This window comes from Caloenas nicobarica, chromosome Z, assembly GCF_036013445.1.
Source record: "Caloenas nicobarica isolate bCalNic1 chromosome Z, bCalNic1.hap1, whole genome shotgun sequence".
NCBI classification, from domain to species: domain Eukaryota; kingdom Metazoa; phylum Chordata; class Aves; order Columbiformes; family Columbidae; genus Caloenas; species Caloenas nicobarica.
In genome coordinates, this window is record NC_088284.1 from 52,104,143 (window position 1) to 52,131,471 (window position 27,329).

The 27,329-nt window shown below is 40.1% G+C and overlaps 1 protein-coding gene across 4 annotated transcripts in view; it reads right to left on the bottom strand.

Annotated features, from left to right (window-relative positions):
• Positions 1-10,968, bottom strand: part of LRRC2 (leucine rich repeat containing 2) — a 73,885-nt gene extending 62,917 nt beyond the window's left edge. Inside the window, exons 1-4 of one of the 4 annotated variants that reach the window (XM_065657760.1) lie at positions 10,853-10,967; positions 8,770-8,831; positions 2,248-2,420; positions 1,056-1,201 (exon numbers count right to left, since the gene is read on the bottom strand). In XM_065657760.1, coding sequence (XP_065513832.1) covers positions 1,056-1,180 — 125 coding nt within the window. In that variant the 5' untranslated portion in view covers positions 1,181-1,201; positions 2,248-2,420; positions 8,770-8,831; positions 10,853-10,967. Of the gene's footprint in view, positions 1-1,055; positions 1,202-2,247; positions 2,421-8,769; positions 8,832-10,852 lie in introns of all 4 variants that reach the window. The other 3 variants (XM_065657763.1, XM_065657762.1, XM_065657759.1) reach the window with 3 other exon arrangements.
• Between the last annotated feature and the right edge of the window lie 16,361 nt (positions 10,969-27,329).

The window sequence follows — 27,329 nt, forward strand, 5'->3', positions numbered from 1 at the left end:
ATGACCTTCATTTTTCTTTTTTTTTTTAATTTTTTTTTTAAATTTTTGTTAGGATTATGGGGTTTAATGCAGGCTTTGGGTAAAGATAGGAAAAGTAAGACTGCATCTATGGATGTTTTGAAGAGAAAGGTCATGCAGGAAGGGCAGTCAGACTTTGTATAGTATTACCCTGGTCTCCTCTAAGTCCAGCTGTTCTGTTGTCAGTGTAGCTGCACTGGCAGTGACAATTTGTAAGCGATGGTCTCCTGAGACAGCCAAAACACCACACTTTCATGTGGTGTTCAATGCAATGATGCTCTTAAACACTGTTTAACCCTGTGCATTTTATTTTAAAAACAGAAAGTGATTTTTATTGTTTTGTTCTCTTCTCAGAGGAGAAAAATGATGAGTCATATGTCCAACATTGCCAGCACAATATAATATTTCACTGTCTCTAATGGGAATGAACACAAAGAAACCAAAGTATTGTTTAAAGAAACCATAAATTAAACATGATAAATACAATAACATGATTAGTGGATGTAAGCATTATAATAAAGGCTCCCTTTAATATTTGAACAATAAAAACATCCTCTGATAATCCTTCTGTTCTGTGCTCTCTCTCTTATTCAGAAGTAATCATATGTGCCCACTTATTTAATTCATTTAATTTCTTCAGTCAACTCAACAAAAAAGACAAAGTATTTTTTGTCCTTAATTTTATGAGCATGTTTTCATGAATTCCATAGTAAAAAGCCATACTTTTATATAGCATATAAGCAATAGAAAGGTATGAGATGTGTTATATTTCTCTTCAAATTAAGTCTACACAGTAAACAATAATATACACCATTAGCAAATTACAATCTACATAGGAAAGAGCAGGGACTAATGAAATATAAACACAGTTTGTGCTGAATTTCTCTTACAACCATCTGAAGAATGAGGTGAAAAATCATTGAAATAAAATCCAAAAAAGTAAAATGTGAATCATCTGATAATGCTTAGTATATGACAATATTAGTGGATAATAATAACAGATTCAGTTAAAATGAACAGCAGAAAAATTGGCTTACTTCTCCAATGAGCTTTTTTCTAATCTTTCTTTCTCTTTCCTCTGACGTTCTTTGTGCTTCTTAACTCGAGTTTCCCACAGTCCTCTTATGACAGAAAAGTCAAATATTATCACCTGATGCCCCATACTGTTGACATTAAGCTTCTCCTGCAAGAACAAGCCATTGTGAACACTTCAGGAGAAAAATAATGAGCAAAATAAGGAACTAAATGATCAAGTTTCATTAAAATTATCTGGGAGAAAAAATCTGAAGTCATAAGAAATATTAACATAGTATGCTTTCCATCTTACCTAATTTGTCTTAGGGTTTTATGCTGGCAGTAATCAATGTAGCATGCAATTGACTTCCACATAAAATCTATGGCAACAGCCAAATGTTGAATTTTTTTATTCCTTGCACTTTTCCCTTTTCAAAATAAATACTAATTTGATTGTGAGACTGATGAACATAACTTTAAAGACTCTGTATTTTTACAATTTATGTAACTAATATTAAAACAAGTGGTCCTGAAGACTCCATTCATTGTAAATCATGCAGAAGCACTTCATCTTAGGTTCTCATGTTTTGATCTTTAGGCACCCAAGCTGCCTTGTTCCAGCAGAATTTGGGAATTTCCAGTGTTTGCATAAGTAGGTGCTTATCTGTGAAAGGCGTTGAAAGACCAGCCCTGTAATATGCAGTGAAAATTTACCTAAGGCAGAGATAAGCTGAAAGGTTTGTGGACACATGGTTGCCACTTACTAGTATGTCTAGAATTACCTTCAACAATTGACAGCTTGGTATCAATGTATTAGGTCTTTTGCAGTTAAGAACTGAGCTGAGCTGTACCCTAACTCACCAAGCTTTCCATATTCAGTTAAAACCAGAGAAATTTCTTGCAGGAACTTCATCCCTACTGAAGTCTGTGACAAAGCTCTCATTCCCTTTAGTAGGCATGATGCTTGATCTTTACCCAGTATGAACACTGCCTTCCTTCTACTTGAGGAAAAAAAAGCCACACACTCTGGTATCTTTAACAACCACAAGAGATTAAGACTTCAAATTTACATCACGGTGTGACTGGCAACATGGTTTTCCTTACTAAATTCTAGCAACAGTTCAATACCAAAAAAGGAAACAAATCACCTACTAAATCACTAATGCAAGTACAAATACAAATCTTGATAAAATAGGTAAGACTGTACTCGCTTACTTGGAATCACTGGTGAGGGTACAATCATGAAAATACATCAGTTTTCATGAAATGCAGCTAGGTTGTCTAGAGAGCACTTCTGTCATGCTTACTTCTTTATAATATGGTTTGCTGAACCACTGGAAACAAGTCTTATACAACAGAAGTTCAAAGCCTCTTAAAAGCAATTGTTTCTACCAAGGTAAAAGCAGAGAAAAGGAAAATCAGTTATTTAAACTTTGCTTGAGGTTTCATTAGACACCACATTTATTATACCATTCATAAGCTTAAAAAAATAAAATTAAAAAAGGCAAGAAGAAAACTCTGCTGGACCATCTACTGATCATTTCGAAAACAACCTGCCCCTTCCTTTACTGGGCGTTTTCGAGCTTGTATCTATTACTTTTTCCTCAGACTTTATTGTGGTCATTTTTTCCAAGCTCTACTTGCTTCATCTGAGACTATTTGTTTTCTGTCCTTCTGTTATAATACCAAGGAGGAAGGGGAATTTATTCACCCCTCTGTACTTTTCCTCTTGTAACTTCATAACTGTACCTTTTGTCTTTCACCCGTACTTCTCTCTGTAATATGTAACACATAAAGGAATAATTTCTTCTGAGCCAGCAAAACACCCTCATGTCCCCTGGAAAATGCACAGCACAGATTAAAAAGGATTATTCATAGGTACGCCAAGAGGAAAGGTTCATATCTGTCCACCTTATTTGTCACCTCATTGAGAAACATCCTTACAAATACCTCCAAGTACTGGAACCAAGACCAGTCAGAAACCAATGTTTTTCTGTGACATAGTCTTCTGTATCTTAGAACGTTTATATGAACTGCTATCTTTTCTGTTCATAAAGCTACTCTCATTGCTTGTTTATCTTTACGAGCACTAACAATCAGGCAAAAATAGTTCCCAACCTATCTGGAACCGACTGCTGACGACAGCTGAGTCAAAACCCCATTAATAGCAGCGTAATGAGAACGGTGACCTTGTTCTCCATGGAAAGGCTTATCTATAATCGGTTGCACCCTTCTAAAATGTATTCACTAATAATTTAGAGGAAACTCTTTATCGCATAAAATAAAACATTCTCCTCCACTGCCAAAATCAAGAAACCAGTGACAAGGACTTCTCCCTCACAGTAGCTGCAGAGATCAGCAGTCACTGTGCAGGATCTAATTCATTTTAATAGACCAATTCATAGCAGTGGGTTTTGGTAGAAGGGCTATTGCAGGAGCTGACAGTGAAGTGGCAGCTGGACACTTGACCTCTGTTGAAACTAGATGGCCTTAATCAACACAAAGTCTGAATAAAATGTGAAAGTACTCTATTTCCTTGACTTGTTCTCCACCTTCCTGTCCCCCAGGTTAACTCATTTGTTCTTTATTGAGACACTGATTTATTAGGCACTCAGGGTGGAAAAGTTTGTACAGCTTTTATCCACATATTCAACTAGGCTGCAATGTATCAGAGTTTCTCTTCAATGGTAAAACCAAGCAGAGGAGGAGCATTGGTGGGAAGCGAGAGTTGTCCATCGTTAGTCCTCAGGACTAATTTGTTCAGAAGGAGCAAAGCTACAAATCCTGATCAGGTCATGGCGTGGCTAAGGCTTTAGAAATATTTATCAGGACAAACATGAAACTTTGTTGCTGTCTACAACTCCAAAATGTCACCCAACCTTCACAAGGCTGTTGCTTTATCCCACATTCTAGTCCAAAAAATGAGCATGAAACATCAAGCATGATGGCAGAATGTATACTTCCAAAAGTTCAGATGCAAGCATTTTCCTGACAACGAGATACTGAAAAAAAAAAAAAAAATTGGGCAAGCTGGCAGAAACCAGACTTATCTGATCGTAAGAGTAAGTGCTTCAGGATGCAAGAATGTGTGACAGAATAAGCAACTACCAGTAGTAATTTCCATTTCTAGAAATACTGAAGGCTGTACATGTTCAAGTTCACATACAGCAGTTGCTTTCTTTCAATCACCACGTTAGGCCTGCACAAGAAAACCCAAAGCTATGATTTATTAGTCATAGCTGGGAAGTTAACATTTGGGTAGAGAAATGCCTCATTATAGACTTCTTTCTAACTTCTTCCCTTTAACTGGCATTCCACACCTGTGTTCCCCCCCAGTTAGGCTCTTCACAGGTGATCACTATTAGCATTCTACCTATTATCAGAAGTCACAAAGGCAGAGAGGCTGGAAAAGGCCTTTGGAGGTTATCTAGTCCAGCTGTCCTGCTCAAAGCGTATAGTTATTCATCCAAATCTACACATACTTCAGCCCTCTTCCAATTTCCCCATCCTTTTGTAGTTTAGCATCACTCCTTTCACACCCCATACTTACACGTGCTCATTAAGGACAAGCTTTGGTCATACTTGTGAGGATTATTCAACCCACTAATATGTCAGTAAATAAAAGACAAAAAACATAAACTATTTCTCACTCAAGAAATGGGTAACCTTGGTTTCATTAAGGACAAGTCCTGACCACAAGAGCAACCACCACCTGCATTGACAAGGCCCTACTTCAAAACTATGCCGAGTTCGCAGCTCAATGCTGTCTCTCTTGGGTAACACCTACATCTAAATTACGTTGTAGATCATCACCACACCTTTCTTAGATGATGCATGGTTATAACACTCATTCAGTCTTACGAGTTATTAGTGAGATAGATCACATAAGCAAGGCTGTTCGATAACGTATGATAATGAAAGCACAGTGCTTTCCAAGGGAAAAGGGATTCAGGAACATGAAGAGAAAGCAAAGATGTCATTTACAAGAGAATTGCTTCTGGAGAAAATATTTCTGTGCGTGTCTGTGGAAGCAAATAATCTTATCCCTAGCCGTTTAGACCTCCCAACAAGTAATCTACAAGGCCTTAATCAATATCCTTAAAAGGCAACATACTGGGAAGCCAGTCTGATTTCTTACCTTTAGAAAGACGGTTAGCTCAGGAACAAAGCTGTCATGTTTCTCTTTTTAATGACTACAAGATCTTCCCTTCATAAGCAACTACATATTAAGGCAATATTTTTCAGTAACATATTTTAAGTAATTAATTTTAAAACAAAAAGTAGCTTTTTTGATAATAAGAATTTGCATTATTTGGCAAAGTGATACTAGATTTTCTAACCAGAGAAATTTGTACTAATGGCAGAGGAAAGAAGTTTCCCTTTGCTTCACTTCTTCCCTCTCTTTATAAGTTTCTTAAGAAGAGCAAGAAGAAAAAAATAGCACTTATCTTTGAAAAAAAAAAATCTTTGTAATATCATGGTCTTTGCAACATCTTCTCTTCCTCAAATAGCAGGCTAGGTCATCTGCAACTTTGTTCCAATTCTCATCAATAAGGGTCTCACAAAAATCCTTGTAACTAGCATTTCCTCTCTCTACATTCTAAACCACAAATTCATATTTCTCCTGTTAGGGCTGTACTTTCTATCCCAGATAGTATGACCTACAAACTTTCCTCAATTTCACCATTCCAGAGCCCTGTGTTTTCACTAGAGCACCTTACCAAGCCCCTCTTCTCAGCAACACTCTCAGCCTTCCCCTACTACCAACTCCATCTTGACACTGAAACCCGTCTTTACTTCTTTCCAGGTGAATTTAATAATCCATCATCTCTCTGGACCAGCTGAGATGAGAAGAAGCACTTGATCGCATAAAAGCACTCTTTTCCTGTCAATATTTGGGTTGAGGTTTTTGATTGCCATGAGCTATGCCTACATGAATGGAACAGAACAAATGCCTTTACAGAAACTTCCATGGGATTTCTGGTTTTAAAAACAAAACAACACTGTTCCTTTATAATCTTTCAAAAATAGTATTTATTTAACTGCATATATAAATAAGGCTATTAAAATCAAACACAGTCCTTTTGTGTATAAGGATACTAGCACACTTCAGCGTTTGGAGGAGTAGGTCGCAAAAAGCAAAACCTTAGTGATGGTACTCATGTTTTCATTTAAATTATACGACATTAATGCCAAATGTTATTGTTAGAAAAAGCATCCGCTTAAGAATTTCCCTGGATTATTTTTATTTTATCATTTATATTATATTATTTTAATTGTGTAAATTCACCTAAAGTTATGCAGACAGTTCTCTAGCATCTACTTAAGACTTTCTTCTTTAAATAGTAGGAGTACTCAGAAGCTCTAGACCAGAATCTATTCAGTAAGGTGTTGAAAAACTACAGAATGGAAGATATCTGCCTTGTAATGTCTATAATCTTTATTATTTTCTATTTATTGTTGTTCATCTTGTTGCTACAAAGATATGTATACTTCAGACTATGTTGACCCACCAGTAAAACTGGAAAGATTTAGTATGCTGCCTCTTAAATGCCCTTGCTCCCTTCAGTTACTGATCTCTCCACCTCATGTTTGCAGCACTGCCACAGACGTGCCAGATGTTTCCACAACAATCTCTGACAACCGCCAGTGATCTCATGACCACTTACTTGTATTTGTTTCCACTTGTTTCCGCTTGGCCTCTGTACCCAGTGTAGGTGTTTGACTCTTTCTTATTTTCCCCCTAGGCTTATTAAAAAGGGGAAAAATGATGACTTGCAATACATCTGGAAGTGTAACCAACCTGGGATATGGAGGAACACTCAGGCAACTGAGTTTTAAAATGGGATTGCCTTTTGCCTGCTCCTGGTGTTTAGCACCGAATGAGTTTCATATCAGTTACCTCTGCCAGCATCACAAGATGCCACGGTCTGACCGATATTCAAGAAGCAAAGTGTTTAAGGATGCATATGCTAAAAGTAACATTGAATTTCAGACAGAAGGCTGTCCACAGGGAAGTGCTCTTCAAATCAACAGCTTCATTGAATCAACAGTTTGCAGCTTTTCTGCACTCATCTGAGAGTCTGAGATATATCAATGTATAGACATACTGAGGAGCATACTACAAGAAAAATAGGACAAGGCAAAGTCTTTTTTCGAAAGGAAAGCAGTGAAGCACAGGGGGAAATTTTTCTTAGATATGATAACTGTGTGGCCTTCCATGACTTATTGTACCAACTTTTCTATGGCTTCTACTTGTTTACCGGTCTTGTCTCTGTCTTGTATGGAGTGAGTTGAATACAGCCAGTCATAAGCCAAAATTATATTTGCTTTATTATACTACAGTCTAGCCCCCTCTGAACACAGCTGGCATCAGTGCTAATGCTGGACAACTTGTCTGTGCACAGTGTATTCTGCAAAACAAGACCCATGTCTTCCCTTGAATCTGGAAGATGTCCAACATAGTTTTGATACTACAGATACAGCCAATATTAGTCTCTCTTACAGCCCTCCTGAGTTCATATGGGGCCTAGCTGCCCTCAATAACAGCACTGTGTGTACTTTCCTTTGCTGCTTCACATGAATTACCAAATTATTAATGTTTTGGGGTTTTTTTCAATTTGTTTAACAGCCTTGTTTGCTTGGGTCCTTTTTCTTTCAGATAATCACTGTGGGAGATCTTCTGCAATCTTATGAATATTGCTGGCAGGATTACATAAGGGAAAATGTGGGTGAACATATTTCCTACCAATCTTGCAAATAATTTCTTAGGAAATAAGCTCACTCACAGTGTGCTTCAGAATGATCAAGTCATTTATCTCACAAGTCTTTAAATAATTCAAAGGAAACCTGACATTTGGATGGCAACTGAAAACATTTTTTCTGTTATCAGGGAAAGATTAAATTACAGAAACATGCCGTGTTTGAAAGACCAATAGAAATGGTGACAATGCTCATAGTATACAACTATATTCTCCTAACTGTGCACAGCTTGTAAGTGGGCTAGTTTTGCCCTGTGCCACTTGGGGAGTGGAAGAGGGCTGCAAAGCGGGAAGGTGCTCTTCCCTGCCTAGTCTTGCTGTCAGTAACAACCTCTTGTTGTTATACACCAGCAGAGAATTACCTTCCCTGCTAGTCTGGCTTGTGTACCTGTCACTAGACTTGCCGGATGCAGAGATTTGACAGTGAGAGTTTGAGCTGGGAATCCAACATAGATTGTGCTTAAGATCATATATGCATTCATGTGATGGCTAGGTCCTGGGAAGCATGTGGGCAGGGCAATGCTATGGATCACCATGGGTGCCACCTGAAGGGCTGGGTCCTCAGAGATCCAGCAAATGCAGCTGCACCACGGAATAAATAGAAGAGGAAAGGGACAAGCTGCTTCAGGGCTGGAGAAAGCAGTCCTGACACCTGGATGTGAGCCCAGATGTTTTGGGAGTTCGAAATGTTCCCTCCTGCTCTCTCAAGAGTGCAGTCTCAGCCAGCCGGCTCCTAGGTAAACAAACACAGACAGAGAGTGACACTTCCAAGTTATTAATTAGTTCAGCTTTCACTGAAGTTAATTTCAGAAATTACTGCCTTTGCATATCACAAGGTTTAATCTTGAATGCTCTGATGAATCAAGTTCTTTTTGAGTTTTCTGCTTTAGCTGTTTCATGAAAGAGGCACTTAAGAACAAAATCTGACATTAGCCTCTTCACACACAAATAAATAACTTTTACAGTGTTTACTTACCACAGCTTAGAGAGTAGATATGTCTTTTCTTAACCTACTCCTGGTACTTCAGGTGGAAATAACTGTGAACATCACAAAATTTAAAGGTAATGTGAATATAGATATGTAAAGGCTGAGCTTGGTTTCCACATATATTTATGTGTGTATTTCCCTTTGTCCAGTGCTGCAGCACAATGTCTTACTGACAGTTTTCATTAATCAGTTCCTATTCTAGACGTAAATTAATCAGTCTCACAAACAAGATTCCTCTTTATCACTGCAGTCTTCACATCTTGATTTTTAGACAAGTTTTCACAGGGTTATTCATTAATTTGTTCTTTAATTATGGATTAATTAGTAGCTGAATTACAATATTCCTTATACTTCCTCAACTCTTGTAGCACTATGTTTGCCATCAAGCGTGATAGATGTTATGTATGCAAGGGTATTTATTACAGATGTATTCCCCTAGCACTTCAGTGAGCTGACTAATTATTCAAAGTGATTCTTCCACTGACAATTAAGCTAATGAAACACTGGACTGACGTTTGTGACATAAATGCGTTCTTTTTTCTTTTCCAATGGGCATTATTGAAGAGAGGTTTAATTCCCATAAGATTGACAGAGGGTTGATGTACTTGAAATGGGTATGTGTCTTAAGGCTGTTTCTTGCCAAAGTAAAAACAGAACACTCAAGTGTATTAGATATTTTTGAAGGTGTTTGAATCTATGAATGTAGCTGTAGTCAGCAGGTGAAAACCATTGTCTTAGGTAGTATAGACAAGAGAGTCCTGGGAAAGCTACAGCATGTGCTGAGAACTGATTAGAGAGACCACACTTAACTACTGATACAAAGACCCACTCAGTGCCACTGAACAAAACATGGAGGCTTTCACATGCAATTAGATGATCTAAGCATAAAATTACAGTCTCATATTTCTCAGACGTGTTTTATGACATCCGGTTTTTCAGAACAACATTTCGTTGACTTATTCTCATTTGTCTTAAGGTTAATGGACCTGGACCATCCCCAAGATGTGAGGCTACTCCTGTTGCCTTTCCTGTACAGGGTCCAACCTCTGAAGTTATCCATGTGGACAAATGTTATTTTAGATTCCCTGTCCTAATTGCAACTAGCCAAAGACCCTCAAAATTTTGATCACTTCCTTTTGTTCCCAGAGGTCCATTTTCCATGCATTGATATAAGAATCCAATCCTATCATCTGTCTCTTCCTCTACTGCAGAGGAGAGCAAAAACCTATGTCAAGCCACTTAGTCCTATCTCCAGTGTTAGATACAAAATCATTTTACTCATATAATGGGTAAAATGCTCATAGCCAGTTCCTAACCATCAAATTCTGTGACTGAATCAGGTAGACTGTATCTACCTCTTTGGCTAATGAGCATTATCACCTATCACTGATCCTTGAAATGGTGCTCAGTTAACTACCATTGAAAGGAAGAGAGCTGGTCAGTACCTTTTGGCCTACAGAAAGAAACATATCAGTGATAGCACATGAATACTTATGGTAGCAACAACAACAACAATAATGACAATATTTTACTTTAAAGGATAGGCTTTGTTCACGAAAAATTAGCAGCCTAGATTTCATATACCAGTTAGATAAACTGTTAGTGGCATTCAGAAACTGAAGTTCTATATATCTTTTTAAATTCCACTCAAAATTTTGACAGACAACAAAGATAAATGACCAACCTCTCCAACCATTTTTTATTGAAAATCATTCTCATGCCAGCCTATGTCCTCGAGATGTAATAGCAAGGGTTTATTACAACTGAGTCATGGAGTGAGTCTTGAAAGCTTTCCTAAATTATAAAGTCCGGATTTGTCACAGGTGTAAATCTACTTAGAGGAACCATAAGTAGCATGAATCTTACTATCTTTAAAGGTATCCAGCAAACACATCACTTTGGACTAACACTCCATGTTTCAGCTATTTTTCCCACATACATTAGCATTAAAAAATCCACAGCACTGCAGCAGCAACGAAGACCTGTTAACAACTACTCACTTTCCCTGCCATTTCCCACCTTGACCCCGCACATCTGAAGAAACACAATAATCAGCAAAACTATCACTTACCTACTGCTAAAGAACACAAACGTCCAGAGCTCCCAAGTGTTCTCTCTGGTTATTCAATTTGGGACACCGAGGTTGTTTATAGCAGCAGCATAGCTCATGGCTAGCCAGACCTCTTTGAACCCCACAGCGTGACTAGCCTTCCAGATGTACTAATATGCTATATTTGTAAAGTGATAACATGATCTGTGGTCTTACAGCAGGAACGGGCAGGATAAAGTATCTACACTGCATGACTCGACACAGAACAAGAAACAACAGCGCTTGGGCAGCATCTCATTTGCACCAAGGAAAGTGTGAGAGAGATAATGTTACTCATCATTATGAATTTTCCTTGGAAAAAGGCAAGGAGAATTAAAAAAAAATAAACAGTCTGCATTACTCTGGTATGGACTATCTCTTCCTCCACCCTTCCATGCAGCTGTAGGCAGCTGGAGACCATCCCTGCTGTGGCATTGGCATTGCTGGGGCAGGGGCTGATGGCACTGGGGGGCTGACATGAGGTCCTGGGCTGTGGGTGGATGGGGAAGCCCCATCGTCAGGGCAGAGGGGGAGAAGGGGGCGAGGGGAAGATGCAGACAGGGACGGGGAGGCCCATCAAGGCCTCCAGGGCCCTGACAATCCAGCATGAATGGTTGAAATTTTGTGATTGCACCTTTAATGAAATAAGCCCATCCATTCCTAATCAGAAAATCTTTCTTAGTCAAAAAAACAACTGATTTACACCTAACCAGAGGAAGGAAGGAAGGAAGCAAGGAAGGAAGGAAGGAAGGAGGGAAGGACATTTAGCACAACATTTTGGGTCTGATGTTTTTAAAAAAGTTTTTTATCAGAAACATTTCCAAAAACTGGTTTTGATTTAATTTCCTTTTAAATTCAGCTTTTCAGTTAAAATATTATTTAATTTTCTGATTTAAAAAATGGCATTTTTCAGCCATCTCGGTTTATTATTCATCACTGCCAGTAATAATGAGTATTAATTACAGCAGCTGAGCTTGGCTGAAAGTTCAGCTACTAATTTTACATTGTTCTGTTTTCAGTGCCCTCCCTGAAATCACATCACATTGGTACAAATGAAAGAGGAAAATCAGGGAAAAACATGAAGTGCAGATTTAAACACTCAATTTTGTCTTCAAGCCTGAAGGAGATAGTATCACAATTTACTTCAATCTTTTTCGGTGCAGTGTGTTTCAAGGTGTGGTGACATGCCTGAAGGTTCTGCATCACAAGTCCTTATTGTTCAGTCATCTTTCAGTCTTTCAGTTGTTCATGATAAATAAAAAGTGTATTGATCACAGCTACCATGTCTCATTTGCCTAAAATATTTTTATCTTCTGATTCATCTGCCCACTAACATGCACATTTTTTACAAATAGCTGTATGGGTTTCCTGTAGAAGTGAAGCATTTCAGACTTCAGCTGCAAGAGCTGATGAAGCAATCAGTGAAGGAGATGATACTTTGAAGCAGAGAAGCGCATCCTTGTGTGATCAAAAGCACGCTCCAGATTTCTGCTTTCTTGTAAACTTCCTAGGAAACTTCCTATATTTTTGTTCAGAACACAATAACATGAGATAATTCTTCATTAGCCATTATACTAAGAAATATGTGATCTCCACCTCATTTTTTCAGGATCTACCAGTTGCTGCACAGGTGTTGATTTTGGCTGAGGAAGATAAGAGTTCTTGTGCTCTTTAAGTGTTGAAAAACTGAGATATGTCTCAGCAATAGACAGCTGACCTTACAGTTACCTCCCTGGTCCTAGCCAAGGAGTCATAGATCAGCTGTTCTTCAAATTACAATCATAGCCTATCCATGAGAAGGAGAGACTTGCAGTGTGTGTTGGGAAGGAAAAGAGAAAAAAAGATCATGTAGTGAAAGAGACATCAGCTAATTAAGAAAAAAAAATAAAAAGAAAAAAAGCTATAGAAGGCTATCCTATGAAGAAGAAGACACCAATGATGGAAGAACACTGAGGAAGCACATGCAAGATTTAGAGAAGGTATAAAATGTAACCGAAGAGATGGAAAGAGAGAGAAAAGAACATATAGTATTGTTTAGTGTGGATCTCAGTGTACTTTACAAAAAAAAATAAAAGATTAAGGGAAAGGAAAATTGTATGTTAAGTCAGTACCTAAATGTGTCTCCAAAACCAGTTTCATTCAAAGAGTATCTTGCATCTAAGGTTGCACAAATCCAGTCAAAGCATAGTCCATTCTTGGAGGAGCTGCTATACTAGCAAATAGTAAAAAAAAGCTTGGACAGTATGGATAACACCAAAAACAAGGGAGTCGTAGACACACAGCGAACAGATAGAAGATTTGTTTGCATCCAACTAAGCCTATCAAAAGGCTTAAATCAATTTAAGGCATGCTTGGTTGACAGAGGCTAGTTCCTTCAAAGTTACTCTCTGCAAATTGCATCCCAGCAACAGTGCTGGTCTGCCAGAGCCAAACTGGCCTCAGCAGATTCTCAAACATGGCACTGCACACCTGTCGCATTGCTCCCCTGGAAAGTGCTCCTCATCCAACTGATCCAGTAGACCACTCAGGGTCTATGTGCTCATGTGACACTGAAGGCTACCGAATCATCTCACTGAATAAGGAGCACTGCCTAGGAAGCGGTACCAAAGCAGCCATTTCATAACAAAACACATCCCTTTTGGCTTCTGGAACTCATCAGCCTCTCCAAACTGGACCTATCGCCAAATGGAGATGGAGCCTGCACTGAAATCCTTGGCATCCCAGTCTTGGCAACAACATGCAAAAGTGCCTAAGCTGTCGCAGTGTGAAGCCAGCTGCTCCATGAGACAGCAGCTGTATTGCTTCCATTGATGAGTTCACCCTGAAAGCAATACAGCTGTGATCATGAATCACTGTACTCATCTAACCCTGCTACTGTCTTAAGATAGTAGATCCTCTACCCCTGACACTGATAAAACCACAACTCAGATAATCCAAGTGGGGTAACCAAGAGTTTACTGTTAACTCTACTTAATCCCTTCTGATGTGACACTTTACAGAAAACTCACAAAGTAAAGGCAATAAAGATACTAATGACACAATCTACTGTATGAATTGTTGCTATAGATCATCAGTTGCAACTGATAAGCTTGTTTTTCTGGTCTGTTTTCCTTGTTTGTCCTACCATGCATAATAGCATGTGACTAAATTAAGGTCAGAAGACTTTGGATATTCATGTGAGTGTCCTTGTAACACAGCTCCAGCCAAAACCCAGCATGGGAAGAAGTGGGAAGAGCATTTGGTGTAGACTAGGCACCTTCACATAACACTTTAGAGAAAAAAGACTGATAACAAAAGTGCTCCTGACATAGCTGTCATCAAAACACCCAGAAAACACGTGACAGTTAACAGTTTTTTAGGGACATGTTTCCCATAAACAAATGACAAAGTAAAATCTTTTAGAAGACTTACACAAGGGCAGGCTTTAAGAGAGGATAGAACTTGCTGTACTAATTCATCATGTGCTGAACAGAACTGTTCAGCAAAGCAAAATATTTTTGTTTGTTTCTTTATAGTCACACTATCCACATGGCATTCAGTCTAGGACTGTCTGAGCTGCAGAATAACTGTAATAATACTGCAGAATCCATAAGTCACATTACAAATCACTTCACCAGGGCAGATTATTTTATCTGTTACCTTTCAGTCTTGAGGGTTTGGCCCTTTCTGATACAGTCTCAGTGTGCTCCAAGGGAAATATCTGATTTATAACTCCTGACAGAGCTACAGCCCAAAGATGGCTTTTCTGAAATGTGCCCAGAGCATTAGTGTGATGGGCAAAGTCTCAGGCAAAGTTTTTAATTCTCAGCCATGGGTCACACCACCTTGCTCTCCTAGCTGTGCTATGAAGCCTTTCGTGCAGACTTACCTCTGCTATCACAAGTTCTTCAGCAGGCTTGGCTTATGGCTCAGTTTTATGTTGGCTCATGGTTTTATGGTGAGGTTGCATAGTTCTGCTGAAAACAAACCCTTTCACTGCTGCTGTTTACAGACTTCATTGTGGACCCTACTGACATAGTAGGTAAGTCCTCAACAGTCACAGCTCCCAAGTCGTCTGGGAATAAGCATCTCTCAAAGAACCACAAGACGCCTATAGACTTGTCCCCAGTATTTCATAAATGTCTTAAAAATAATTTTGGCTCATTGAGGCTGCTTGTCCAGAGGTAAATTGCCCTCCAGTAAATGTGCAAGGACCTTAAAATCATGACAGAAAGAATATTTGAGAGCTCCTGAAGGGTTTTGCAGGCACTGTGAAGAAGAAATACAGCACTTAAAATCAAGAGTTGTGCAAGACACCAGAGACATTGCCAACATCTTTGAGTAGACAACAAAGCTATAACTGGTTGAGTTCTTCCAAGGAGGTTGTTAACAAGGTTATAAGGGATCCTGAGATGAAATAATATCAGTACTAATATTAGCATTAGCATTTGATGATCAGCCCTCCATGTGAAAGCTGCACAAAGTGGTAAATGGAAGCACAGCTTTACTCAATCTCAGGCTCCTTTTAGAGCTACTTACACTTATACCTGATTTGAACTGCATCACCTAATTTAAGAAGCATTTTCTGAGTAAAATAATGGGCATGTTATCTATTGATCTTTCTCTTGTTACATTTAATTGTGCAACAAATTAAAGGCACAGGAGCCCACTGGTGTGAACGAACAGAAATGAGATGTACATTACATTTGATTGACCAGCAATTGCTGAGAACAGGAGGCTTTTTGGTAAGAGCCAGGCTCAGTAGACAGCCTCATTAGATGTGTCATTAAAGGGAATGAACCATAGCTATCCGTCTATGCTGACCAAGTCTGTGAAGCAGCACAAGCTCTTTCCAGGGGTGCATATCTTCATCAAGGTGTCATAGGGCACAGTTGAGGGATAAAAACTCATTTTTTTCCAAGGACAATTACACCTGGAAGAAAAACAGGAAAGACAGGAAAACACAGTTCCCTTTATAGTCACTTTTGTCCACCTGGAAAACAGCAGCAAACAGACCACTGGTCTATCAAATGCAACACCTTGTCGTGGCAGCCTGCTCAGGTAGCATGTCTGAGAGGATGAGGCGACTCACTGGCCCTGTGAAAACCATATCACACCATTGCTCCCCACAGATTTACGGCTCATGCCCCATTGCACTCCACTGTGGTACACTAAAAAAAAATCAAATAAATGTTCCTACACTGGGCCAATTATGAAGCAGCACACACATTGTTGTCACACCCTCCTGCAGACCTGCAGCTTTACAAAACCACAGTAGAACAGGATGTTTTTAAGAATGAATCAAATGGTGCCATCTACTGTCCACATAACAGGGACACCTAGTTCATTGCATCTATAGCTTTGAACCCTGAGGATTTTCTGCCTCCGATAATACTGCTACAGAAACATGAGTACAAATATCTGCTTTTTCCTTTATTTCTGTTTATCATATGGACCCTCAGAGATAAATCTGCTTTGGTAGTCTATTTTGCGGAATACACACAAGAATATGTTACTAGAACGTGTAATGCTCTGGCCTGACTGCATTTTCCCAGTAGTCCCACTGTAGTCCCATTTACAATATGTAGTTCATAGGGGTCTATGTCTTTATTACTAGGCTACAGACAGTAATTTTCCCAGAGGAACAGCATATATGAGTATTAGCTACAGATAGAAAAGAGAGAGAAGCTGTCTCTGTCTTCTAATCCAGAAACATGTTTGTATTTTTATTTCCTGACCTGATGCCAGTAAGTTAAAAAGTTCTCCAATAAGCAACACTCAATATTTAACCTCTATTTGCAGCCAGCATGCCTTGTAAGCGTTCCTTAGATACCTCATGCTTGGAGTTAATTGTCACAACAACACAGAAAAGCAAATAAGGAAATAGAACTGGCCTCTGCAGACCCCCGAATCCAAGGGCAATTAACTTGAATTTGATTAAATAAAGGAACAGAGACACCAAAGAAAAGAAAGACAGAGAGAAAGACAGAAAGACAGAGAGAAAGACAGAAAGACAGAGAGAAAGACAGAGAGAAAGACAGAGAGACAGAGAGAAAGACAGAGAGACAGAGAGACAGAGAGACAGAAAGAAAGAAAGAAAGAAAGAAAGAAAGAAAGAAAGAAAGAAAGAAAGAAAGAAAGAAAGAAAGAAAGAAAGAAAGAAAGAAAGAAAGAAAGAAAGAAAGAAAGAAAGAAAGAAAGAAAGAAAGAAAGAAAGAAAGAAAGAAAGAAAGAAAGAAAGAAAGAAAGAAAGATTTTTTAAAAAATTTAAAAAGACAAATATCATTGTAGCTTCCTCACGAGAACTCATGAGGCTACCACATGGGTCAGGTCAACAAGTGAGGAAAAGCTGTGACATCAGAAAACAAATTTGCCCTGGAGTGCCAGAAACCTACTCCTGTCTTTAGTAGGGAAAAGATGTAATCTGACCTCATATTGACATTCTAACACATGGTTAATCAAAGGAAGCTGAACTGAAGGTTCACAGGGGACTTTGGGATTCTGACTCATGACCAAGAACTGCCCACCAGGATGGCAAACACCCTTACACTGCCCACTGCCTGCTTCCCACCAACCATGCAGAGACCAGGAAAGGGCTCTGAAGCATGTTTGCGGACAAAATTTTGAGCTTGGCTGGCACCGGTTTTGATTTACCTGAAAACATCAGGTAGTTTTATTGTTTTGCTGACTCAGGAGCCACCTCTTGGACTACACATGAACTGGAAGAAACAGTTAGTTACAACAAAAATGTAACCCAGGTGGTTTAAATAGAAAATCTGTCCTGTGAGTTTACAATACTTGTTTCTTGCTCATGTGCATCCGGCCACCTCTTCTGCCCCCACCTGCACAACATTTTTGAGCTTTTGCAAAATTATTTTCATAACTTTATAAGGTAAGTCAGAGCTATCAGGAAAAGGAGTTTTAATCCATACCTACAAACTATGAGCAGAGTAAGTGAGCATCTGGATGTGATCTGCTCCAACAGAAGCAACATTCAGATAAGTACAGCAAAAAAACTCAGTGACTTCTCAATTCAGTGTCATGCTACCAATTATAGATTAAATTTAGATCACACTGGCATGACCTAATAAATATGACAATGGCTTAGGTGAATTTCCCATGCTTGCAACCCAGATGAGAGGGCCATCCGAAAAGGATGTTTTTCATTTCAAAGTTACACATAATAAGCTAGGTCAATCTAGGGCGATAAAGCTCGATCTAGGGTAGTAATTAAAAGTTTGTGGTCTCTGTAGCTCTTGTGCCACCTTGTGCTAATTTTGTAGTGCTTCTCTCCATGCTTTATTTCCTGCTATATAGTGCAGACAGAGCCGAAAGAAATTAAACTGAATGAGAGTTTGGCCCCAAAAGACACCATTTTAACATTGCTGTTGTAAAAATTACAAGGCTGACAGGTCAGGCTTAAAGGGTAAATGGGGTTACATCGGGCTGGAGACCAGTCACTAGCAGGGTTCCACAGGCATCCATCTTAGGGCCAGCACTCTTTAATGTCTTCATAAATGACTTGGATGCAGGACTTTATAGAATACTATGTTCATGGGTCACACAAAAGTGTAAGGAGCTGTTGACATTCTCGAGGGCAGAGAGCCCTGCAAAGGGATCTAGAAAACTTAGAAAACTGGGCAATCACCAGCCACACGAAGTTTAACAAGGGCAAGTGCCAGATTTTGCACCTGGGACATGGCAACTCTGGCTGTATGTACAGACTGGAGAACAAGATGCTGAAAAGCAACTGTGCAGAGAAGGATCTGGGGGTTCTGGTTGATAGCAAGTTGAACATGAGCTAACAGTGTGCCTTGGTAGCCAAGAGGGCCACCCAGGGTGGTGCAACACCTGGGTGCACCAAGCACAGCATTGCCAGCCAGGCAGGGAGGTGATTGTCCCGCTCTGCTCTGCACTGGTGTGGCCTCACCTGGAGCGCTGTGTGCAGTTCTGGGCAACACAGGATAAAAAGGATATAAAGCTACTGGAGAGTGTCCAGAAGAGGGACACGAAGTTGGTGAATGGTTTGGAGCAGAAGCCGTATGAGGAGCAGCTAAAGTCACTGGGTTTGTTCAGCCTGGAGAAGAGGAGACTGAGGGGAGACCTCATCATGGTCTACAGCTTCCTCACAACGGGACGAGGAGGAGAGACAGGTGCTGATCTCTTGTCTCTGGTGGCCAATAACAGAACCCAAGGCAATGACAGGAAGATGTGCCAGGGGAGGTTTAGGTTGGACATGAGGAAAGGGTTCTTCACCCAGAGGGTGGTGTAGCACTGGAACAGGCTCCCCAGGGAGGCAGTCATGGCCTCAAACCTGACAGTGTTCAAGAAGCATATGGAAAACACCCTCAGACACATGGTGTAAACTTTGGGGTTGTCCTATGCAAGGACAGGAGTTGGACTCAATAATCCTTCTAGGTCCCTTCCAGCTCAGGTTCTGTGATTCTATGACTCTGTAAGAGCCCTGAAAGGAAGACAAATAAATTAATTGTGCCGGTCTGATGGGTTTTAGTGGTTTTCGTTCATATAGAGGATTAAAAGTAGAAAAATACAAAGACCAAGAATAAGAATGGAGTCCCGAAGGTGCATAAGGAGGAGTTTTAATTTTATGAGCATTCTTAACACACATTAATATTGATAAGGTAATTCACCCAGAAACAGTCAGGCATTTCCTCTGCACATGACTCATGGGCCTAGTTAACAGAATGTGGATGCCACTGAATCAAATATTTAGCAGGAACGGAGAACTATCTCTGGCAAAAGAGACTATATTCTGCAAGGGCAGAGTCACCAAGTTTGCTGACCCTGCAGCCTATAAATCTTCACATGACCAAAAGCCACAAATTAAATATCCCCATGCCATGGAAAGCTGAGGGTCTGGGGGGCTCTGGGAATAGTAGACAGGGTGGAGGTGACAACAGTTCCAGAAGTCCCACCACTCAGCTGCTGAAGAGCCAGGACTGGGTTTGGCAGGTTCTTTGGTTCAAGAATGGTTCAACACTGGTCCTAGCAGCCCTTTCCAGGTTCCTCTGCCCAGTCAGATACATTAATTTTCTCTGTGTCCACACAGACCCATCACTAGTTGTGTGCTATAATATCCAGATGGAAGACACACTTGAAGATCTAGCCAGTCATGCAGATGAAAAACTCCACATCAGTACGCCAATGAGAGTGTTATCCATTACCAGTACAGCTTTAAGCAGCTGAGCTTTGTATTGTTGACAACAGCAAATATTAAAGGTATTACAACCATTAAATATATATTACCTTTCAGGATGTCAAGCAAACATTACAAGAGGGGGCAGTGGCAATTACAGAAGGTAATTACAGGTGGAGACAAAGTAGTTTATCACAGCAGATGACGAATTGCAACAAAGGATGAAAGACCCGTGTTCTGTCTGGGCAATTCATACAGATTAAACAATAACTTTAAAATAATCGACCTAGTAGAATGTAATGATTTTTAAAAACAGTTTAAATGGTGTTTAATTTATTTAAATGAACTACTCCATTAAGACCCAAATTAATCATTTTCATTTGGAAGGGCAGTTTTAATAAGCCCAACCTTTAGCACAGCTTTAATAACTCTATTACAGATTTATAGATGCATGTCAGAGGTGGTAAAGATTCTAACACAATGAACTCGTAAGTAGAGGTGGTAATAGTTTCTCAGAAAGTTTCAAATCAGAAAGACTGGTAATAATTTAAATCGAAATGTTTTGCTATGTTTTTAAATATTTTCAACAGACAAATGCACATTTATACTGGGACTGCAAGGCATTAGGATCTGTAGCAATGAAATTACAGGCTTCTAACACAGATATGACAAAAAGCATATGGAGCACTCAGGTACTACAGTGGAAATAACGAAATACCCCTGAAAGAAGAGGCATTATTTAAGTAACATTTTGTAGACAGATACTGCAGTGAAAATGTCTTTTAAGAAGGTCCTTTCAACTCCAGGGTCTTTTTAATTTGGTCCTCTACTACTGCAGGCACCAGTAGGACAGTGTTTTTCACCAGCTGATCAAACTCCATCAGGGCTACTGAAAAAGAGACACCCACAGCTCATTTGTTTGGAAGTAAGTGGCCCTCTCCTTGTATCCTACCCATAATTACTCAAAGCCAGTTTGTGCTGGGACAGATTGCTGAGTTGTGCAGAGGCTTGCACAGCACTGACCCACAGTAGTACAGGAGCTGAATAAAGGATAACTCTATCAGATTCCTTTACTCTGCAATAATTACCAAACAACACAGGATGGCAGAACTAAAAGAACTAGGGGAAAAAAAGGTAACATGTGGAAAACAGAGCAATTAAAAGCTACATTTCTCTGTACACAAGAAAAAAAAGGGATTTAAGCAGCACTTTAGTCTGTATCCACAAGCAGTGGGTGCCAAAAAGAAAGGGAGATGATAGGTTGTTTTCTGAGCATCATTGATTCTCAGGTAGTTTGTGTTTTAAATAGTTTTTCATTAGCTCTGATAAGGCTAACTGGAAGACTCTATTTCAGAGATTTGAGATCTGTATTACAAGCAAGTAATGAAGAAGCATGCAAAATAAATAAATGTTTTTAAACAGGCAAAAAGACAAGTTTGGAGAGCCTGTTTTTTTCACTAGTGGAGGGCTACATGAGTCCTCTGATAAGGGGCAGAAGAAGAAGAAGTTGGGATAAAACTTGTTGGAAAAAAAGAAGAACACCTACCAGACTTGCTTCAGTCATCCTACCTTTTGCTCTGCCCTGGACATGCACCTCTGCCCTTCTCTTCTGCTGGCACTGGTACTCGCATTGTTCCAGAAACAGCAAGTTTGGGGAGCTAAAGCATCTGGGAAAAATTCCGTCTCTTTTTGCAGTGTTAGTTTCTGGCTCATTACTCCCCAGCTGGCAAACCTCGGTGTCAGGTGAGCACCAGCAGCAGCAGAAGGGAGGTGTCCCACACAAGCAAGGCTCTAGGTAAGCAGGACCATGGAAAAGCCAACTTAGCTCAGCTCTTGGGGAACTAGAGTCTCAGCACAGTCTAAGACAAACAATCACAACTCATTTGCACAGCTGGCAAGAGAGCCTACTTACTTACTTACAAGAGATCTTACTGTTACTGAGCAGATTTTAAAAGATACTTAAGGGTCTTCAGAAAAGCCCCAGAGACCTGCAAGACCTTGCTGGCCTCTATCAAGAGATTGTGTGTAGGTATTGGAAATTTCATATGTTTTATACTGACCATTATCTATAAATATTGATAGGTTTGGCTCATTATTTCCCTGTTTGTCGCTGGTCTATATGAACAGTAATTTGCTGGTATAAGATTTTGGGACCCAAATTCAAAGTTTTCTCTATGATCTCTTCTGGTAGAGAATAATGTACGCCATAGCAGTTTCTGCCTACAGATCTATGGTCAAGTGGCATATACAGGCACCCAAGTCCTTATTTCTCTACAATGCATGTAGTCCATGTCTGACTGTAGGGTTTAGGGCATGATTTCATGAGACAGGGTGAACTGACCTGAAGCTCAATTTTATTAAAAGAGAGAGCTCTTGATGTCCCTTTTTAAGTTCTAGTTCCTTGCCTGCTCCCAGCTGGGTACTCCTACCATTTACTTGTTTCAGCTCTGGTAACCATCAGTTCCCCTCTGTAAGTTTCTTATTAACTCAGTAGAAAACTGTTCCAGCAAAATACATCAGTAGCTTTCTGAGAGACAAATGGGTTTAGTATAGGGTTTCTGGATCTAACACGTACCAGCACAACTGGGCTGCTCAGCTGGGAGTGGGAAGAAAAAAAGCAGAGAGGCAGAGGGAGATTTCCCCCATCAGCAGTAGCAAGTTTTTGTATTCAGTTCAGCAGGATGTGAAATTAGTTTAAGGCAAAAAAAAAAAAGGGGGGGGACGGGAGGTGGTACAGGGATATGAAAAGAACGTCATAGCGTGATTATTAATAGTTTTGTCTTAAGTCATAAATGCTTGGCACGTTCTTCGAAGAGATGGCATTCACTTTCTTCTCTGGAGTCATGTTACTTCACTAACACAGCATCATTTAACACTCCATGTCCAAGTCATCCCATAGGATTTAAATGTATTTACAGTTGCACAAAGGAAAAACTCATGGTACATTTACTGACAGATTATTTTGCTTGGATTTATATCCTGGCAATTGCAAATACAACTGTGGTGTAAAGACATATATTTGCAGGCTCTCTAAGTTACCACGTGTTTGGTACATTCACGTCACCCTCTCTAAACTGTTTCCTGAAGAATACAGAAAACATGCAAAGAAAAACATAGTTTATTATATTCCAGTTTATATAGCTTGGAATTTATGTAGTTATGTTGACATTACCATGTACCCATTTTTTAATGTCTATTAGGCTAATATAAAATGGTAATATATCTTTACAGATATGAACCATGCGAAAAAATGCTGTTGCCTTTCTGGCCAGTCCTTGTCCCGGCATACTCACTGGGAGATCTTAATAATTTTGGATTATCATCACATTGCAGATGAGGGAGGCTGTGATGTTTCTGGCCCAGTTTTTAGAATCCAACGTTTCATATTCACATATTTAGCCAACTTTATCCCTAAGGTGAATTTCAGTGGAATTGCTCAGCTAATGGTGAGCTGACAGAGCTTGCTGACAACAACAGAAGCCATGCTTAACCAACCTTATAGCCTTTTATGAGGACATAACGAGGTGGATAGATGGTGGCAAAGCAGTGGATGTGGTCTGTCTTGATTTCAGTAAAGCATTTGACACCGTCTCCCACAAATTCCTCACTGCTAAACTGAGGAAGTGTGGTCTGGACGATCGGGTGGTGAGGTGGACTGAGAACTGGCTGAAGAAAAGAAGCCAGAGAGTCGTGGTCAATGAGGCAGAGTCTAGTTGGAGGCCTGTATCTAGCGGAGTCCCTCAAGGGTCAGTACTGGGACCAGTACTATTCATTATATTGATCAACGACTTGGATGAGGGAATAGAGTGCACTGTCAGCAAGTTTGCTGATGACACCAAACCAGGAGGAGTGGCTGACACACCAGAAGGCTGTGCTGCCATCCAGCGAGACCTGGACAGGCTGGAGAGTTGGGCGAGGAAAAAATTAATGAAATATAACAAGGGCAAGTGTGGAGTCTTGCATCTGGGCAGCAACAACCCCAGGTTCCAGTATAAGTTGGAGAATGACCTGTTGGAGAGCAGTGTAGGGGAAAAGGACCTGGAAGTCCTGGTGGACAGCAGGATGACCATGAGCCAGGACTGTGCCTTTGTGGCCAAGAAGGCCAATGGCATCCTGGGGTGTGTTAGAAGGGGGGTGGTTAGTAGGTCAAAAGAGGTTCCCCTTCCCTTCTACTCTGCCCTGTTGAGACCACCTCTGGAATATTGTGTCCAGTTCTGGGCCCCTCAGCTCAAGAAGGACACGGAACTGCTGGAGAGAGTCCAGTGCAGAGCCACAAAGATGATGAAGGGAGTGGAGCATCTCCCTTACGAGGAGAGGCTGAGGGAGCTGGGTCTCTTTAGCTTGGAGAAGAGGAGACCGAGGGGTGACCTCATCAATGTTTATAAATACATAAAGGGTGAGTGTCACAAAGATGGAGCCAGGCTCTTCTCGGTTACAACCAATGATAGGAAAAGGGGCAATGGATACAAACTAGAATACAGAAGGTTCCATTTAAATATGAGAGGAAACTTATTCTCAGTGAGAGTGACAGAACACTGGAACAGGCTGCCCAGGGAAGTTGTGAAGTCTCCTCTGGAGACATTCAAAACCCGCCTGGATGCCTTCCTGTGTAACTTCATCTAGGTGTTCCTGCTCCAGCAGGAGGATTGGACTGGATGATCTTTTGAGGTCTCTTCCAATCCCTGACATTCTGTGATTCTGTGATTCCTACTCCTTCCTTTTCCAAATACCCTTCCCACCTCCCCTGCTTTTGACCAAGAAACACCCAATCTGATATCAGTTGAGCCAGTTCAAGTCACAGGTCAAAGAAAGAAAAAGACACTTTCTTATATTGTTCAGTGTGTTTTCTGTCTGGGATGGGAGAAAGAGATCAGCCAGTTCACTGGACAGAAGCAGCTCATGTATTCCCAATTAAATGGCATGACCTCCCTTGCCTAATCCAGACAGAACTACATCACATCAATAGCAAGCAATACAAAGTGAAGAAAAAAATCTCTGCCCTCACTTGCACACCAGGGGCCTTCTGTATTTTCAGAATGATATAAACATAGTCATACTCAACACATTGTCTTCACTGTTGAATCACAGCCTCTTCCAGTTCTGGCATGACACTGAAATGATGTGAACCACATGCAAGATAGCATTAATACGTCCAGTCCAAAACTGATTTAGCTTTTTGAAAACACAGTTCACCATGGGAAAATTGGGTGCCTTGAAATGTAAACTTGTCTGAAGGGTCATAACTTGTAAGCCCACAAAAACTGGTTCATATATATATATATATGTAGGTATGTATGTGTATGTGTATGTACATATCCTTATTAAAAAAGTAATAATATTAATATCTTTTTAATCAGACTTGGGAAGGTTCACACAGCTGGCGAACTCGGGACATTTGTATGGAGGAGCTGATAACTGCTGTCACTGCCTCTTCATTGACTACTCATTGGCAGCTTCACGCTTCTTGCAGTTGTGCAAGCATCGATTTAAAATAGCCTGTAACACTGCCAGCTCAATTTAACACCAAGTAGCTGAAGCTAGTAAAAGAAGGCAGCAAGGAAAAAACTATGCAAGTACTACAAGGGAGTGTATGACTTGAAGATATTTCTCAGTACATCCTGGAAGAGACATTGCTGCTCCCTTCCTGTAGTTTGTTTTTTGGTTTTTTGTTGTTTGTTTGGTTGGGTTTTTGTATGAAAGTCTTGGAAATGCATGAGCATCCAAAGAATGTGGGCATCTCAGAGTAAAATTTTAGTAATCACCTATTTATATTTGGCCTTTAAAGTTCCATTTCCCCAAGTTACCTACCAAGTCATTTTAAATTTTGTTCACATAGCTTTGCGCATGAGAAAAAGAGATGGTTATTTTTCCAAAGAATGCAGTATGGTCATTCTGTTGTGTGCTCAGGAAGCTGCACAATTTCAATGAGATTCATCCCAAATAGCTGCAGATGATGGCATACTCAAAACACCAACATCAGTTACCCAAGGGGCCACCAATAATTTTCAGAGCAAAGGAGTTTGATTTTTATTAGCCCTCATATGAAATGACATTAATATGACCTTAATGGAGGTATGGCTTCTAGCTCTTTATTCTCTATTGCATTGACCTTGTGTTGTGCCCTTGTGTTGCAAAAGGAATGCATAAATCCATATTGTCATATCATTTCTCCCAAAGGTCTGGGCCCTTTGACATGGCAATTTAGGTATAATTTACAATGCCCACAAAGCTTCGACAACTTGTGTTAGACTTAAAGAGCCTTGCACACCTGCCTGACATTCACCTGATGATTTGTTCAAATTTAAGCTTTACAAGTGTCAGTTTTCTTGAGGCAGGCATCTGTCTGCATACAAGGCAAGGTTTACCTACAAGGCTTTCAGTTGTGTGTTGGCTTGGCAGAGCTTTAAGCCTACCTAGAGATATTGTGATTTCAGGAGGCTTTGACAGGACTTACCAGTTTGTAGCAGGTTTCAGCTCCACGCCCAAGTAATGTCCGGGGTCCCTGTGTGGGAAGGAAGGGACTGCATCAGCTTTCAAAATTGTCTGCTACTGCATAACTCGACCCTATTTAGACATCCTAGACTTAATGTAATTAGGATTTCTTTTGGAGATGAGAAATCATTCAACTCATTGCTGCAGTGTTTCGGTTTTTTATTAGGTGTTTCCTTGAATGTGTTACAGATGGGGTTTTTTTTCATTCACAAAAATCTTTCTGCACAACTTACTGGCTTTTCAAAATGTTTCTGGGGCAATTAAGCCTGAATGGATATAAATAATTATTCATCCCATGTATCGCAGTGAAACTGCATTTGCCTCTGACACATGATGCACCATGCGTGCAGTACTGGGGCAGCGGGTGCAAGAAAGAGGCACAGGCAGTCTGTGTCTGCTGTGACATACGGTCACTCAGGTGCACTGTGGTGGAGATATCCATACTGGGAGTGGGGGGTAGACAGGTGATAATTGCCTTTCAATTGCTTATTGACTGATTTGCTAGGCAGGAAAGCAGAAGTAGCAGCTTTTAAGTCTTAGAGAACACAACTTGGAAAGCTGCTTCAAGTTCTCACAGTGATTTGTTCCTGAAACAGATGATGGTAAGCAACAGCTAGAGGGACTTGATGACAGAGTATGTTGTTATTTCTTTCTTGGTTTTGAAAGGCTACAGAAGGATAATGAATAAGAGCTTCCCTACTAGGCTAGAAAGGTCAAGATCCTCTTTGCAGCTCTGTCAGTGTTCTTGACTGATTTTTTTTTTTTACTAGCTGAAGGGAAAAAATTTCTCTGATTTTCCAGTGAGCTGAATTTAGTTAACATGGGCTTTTG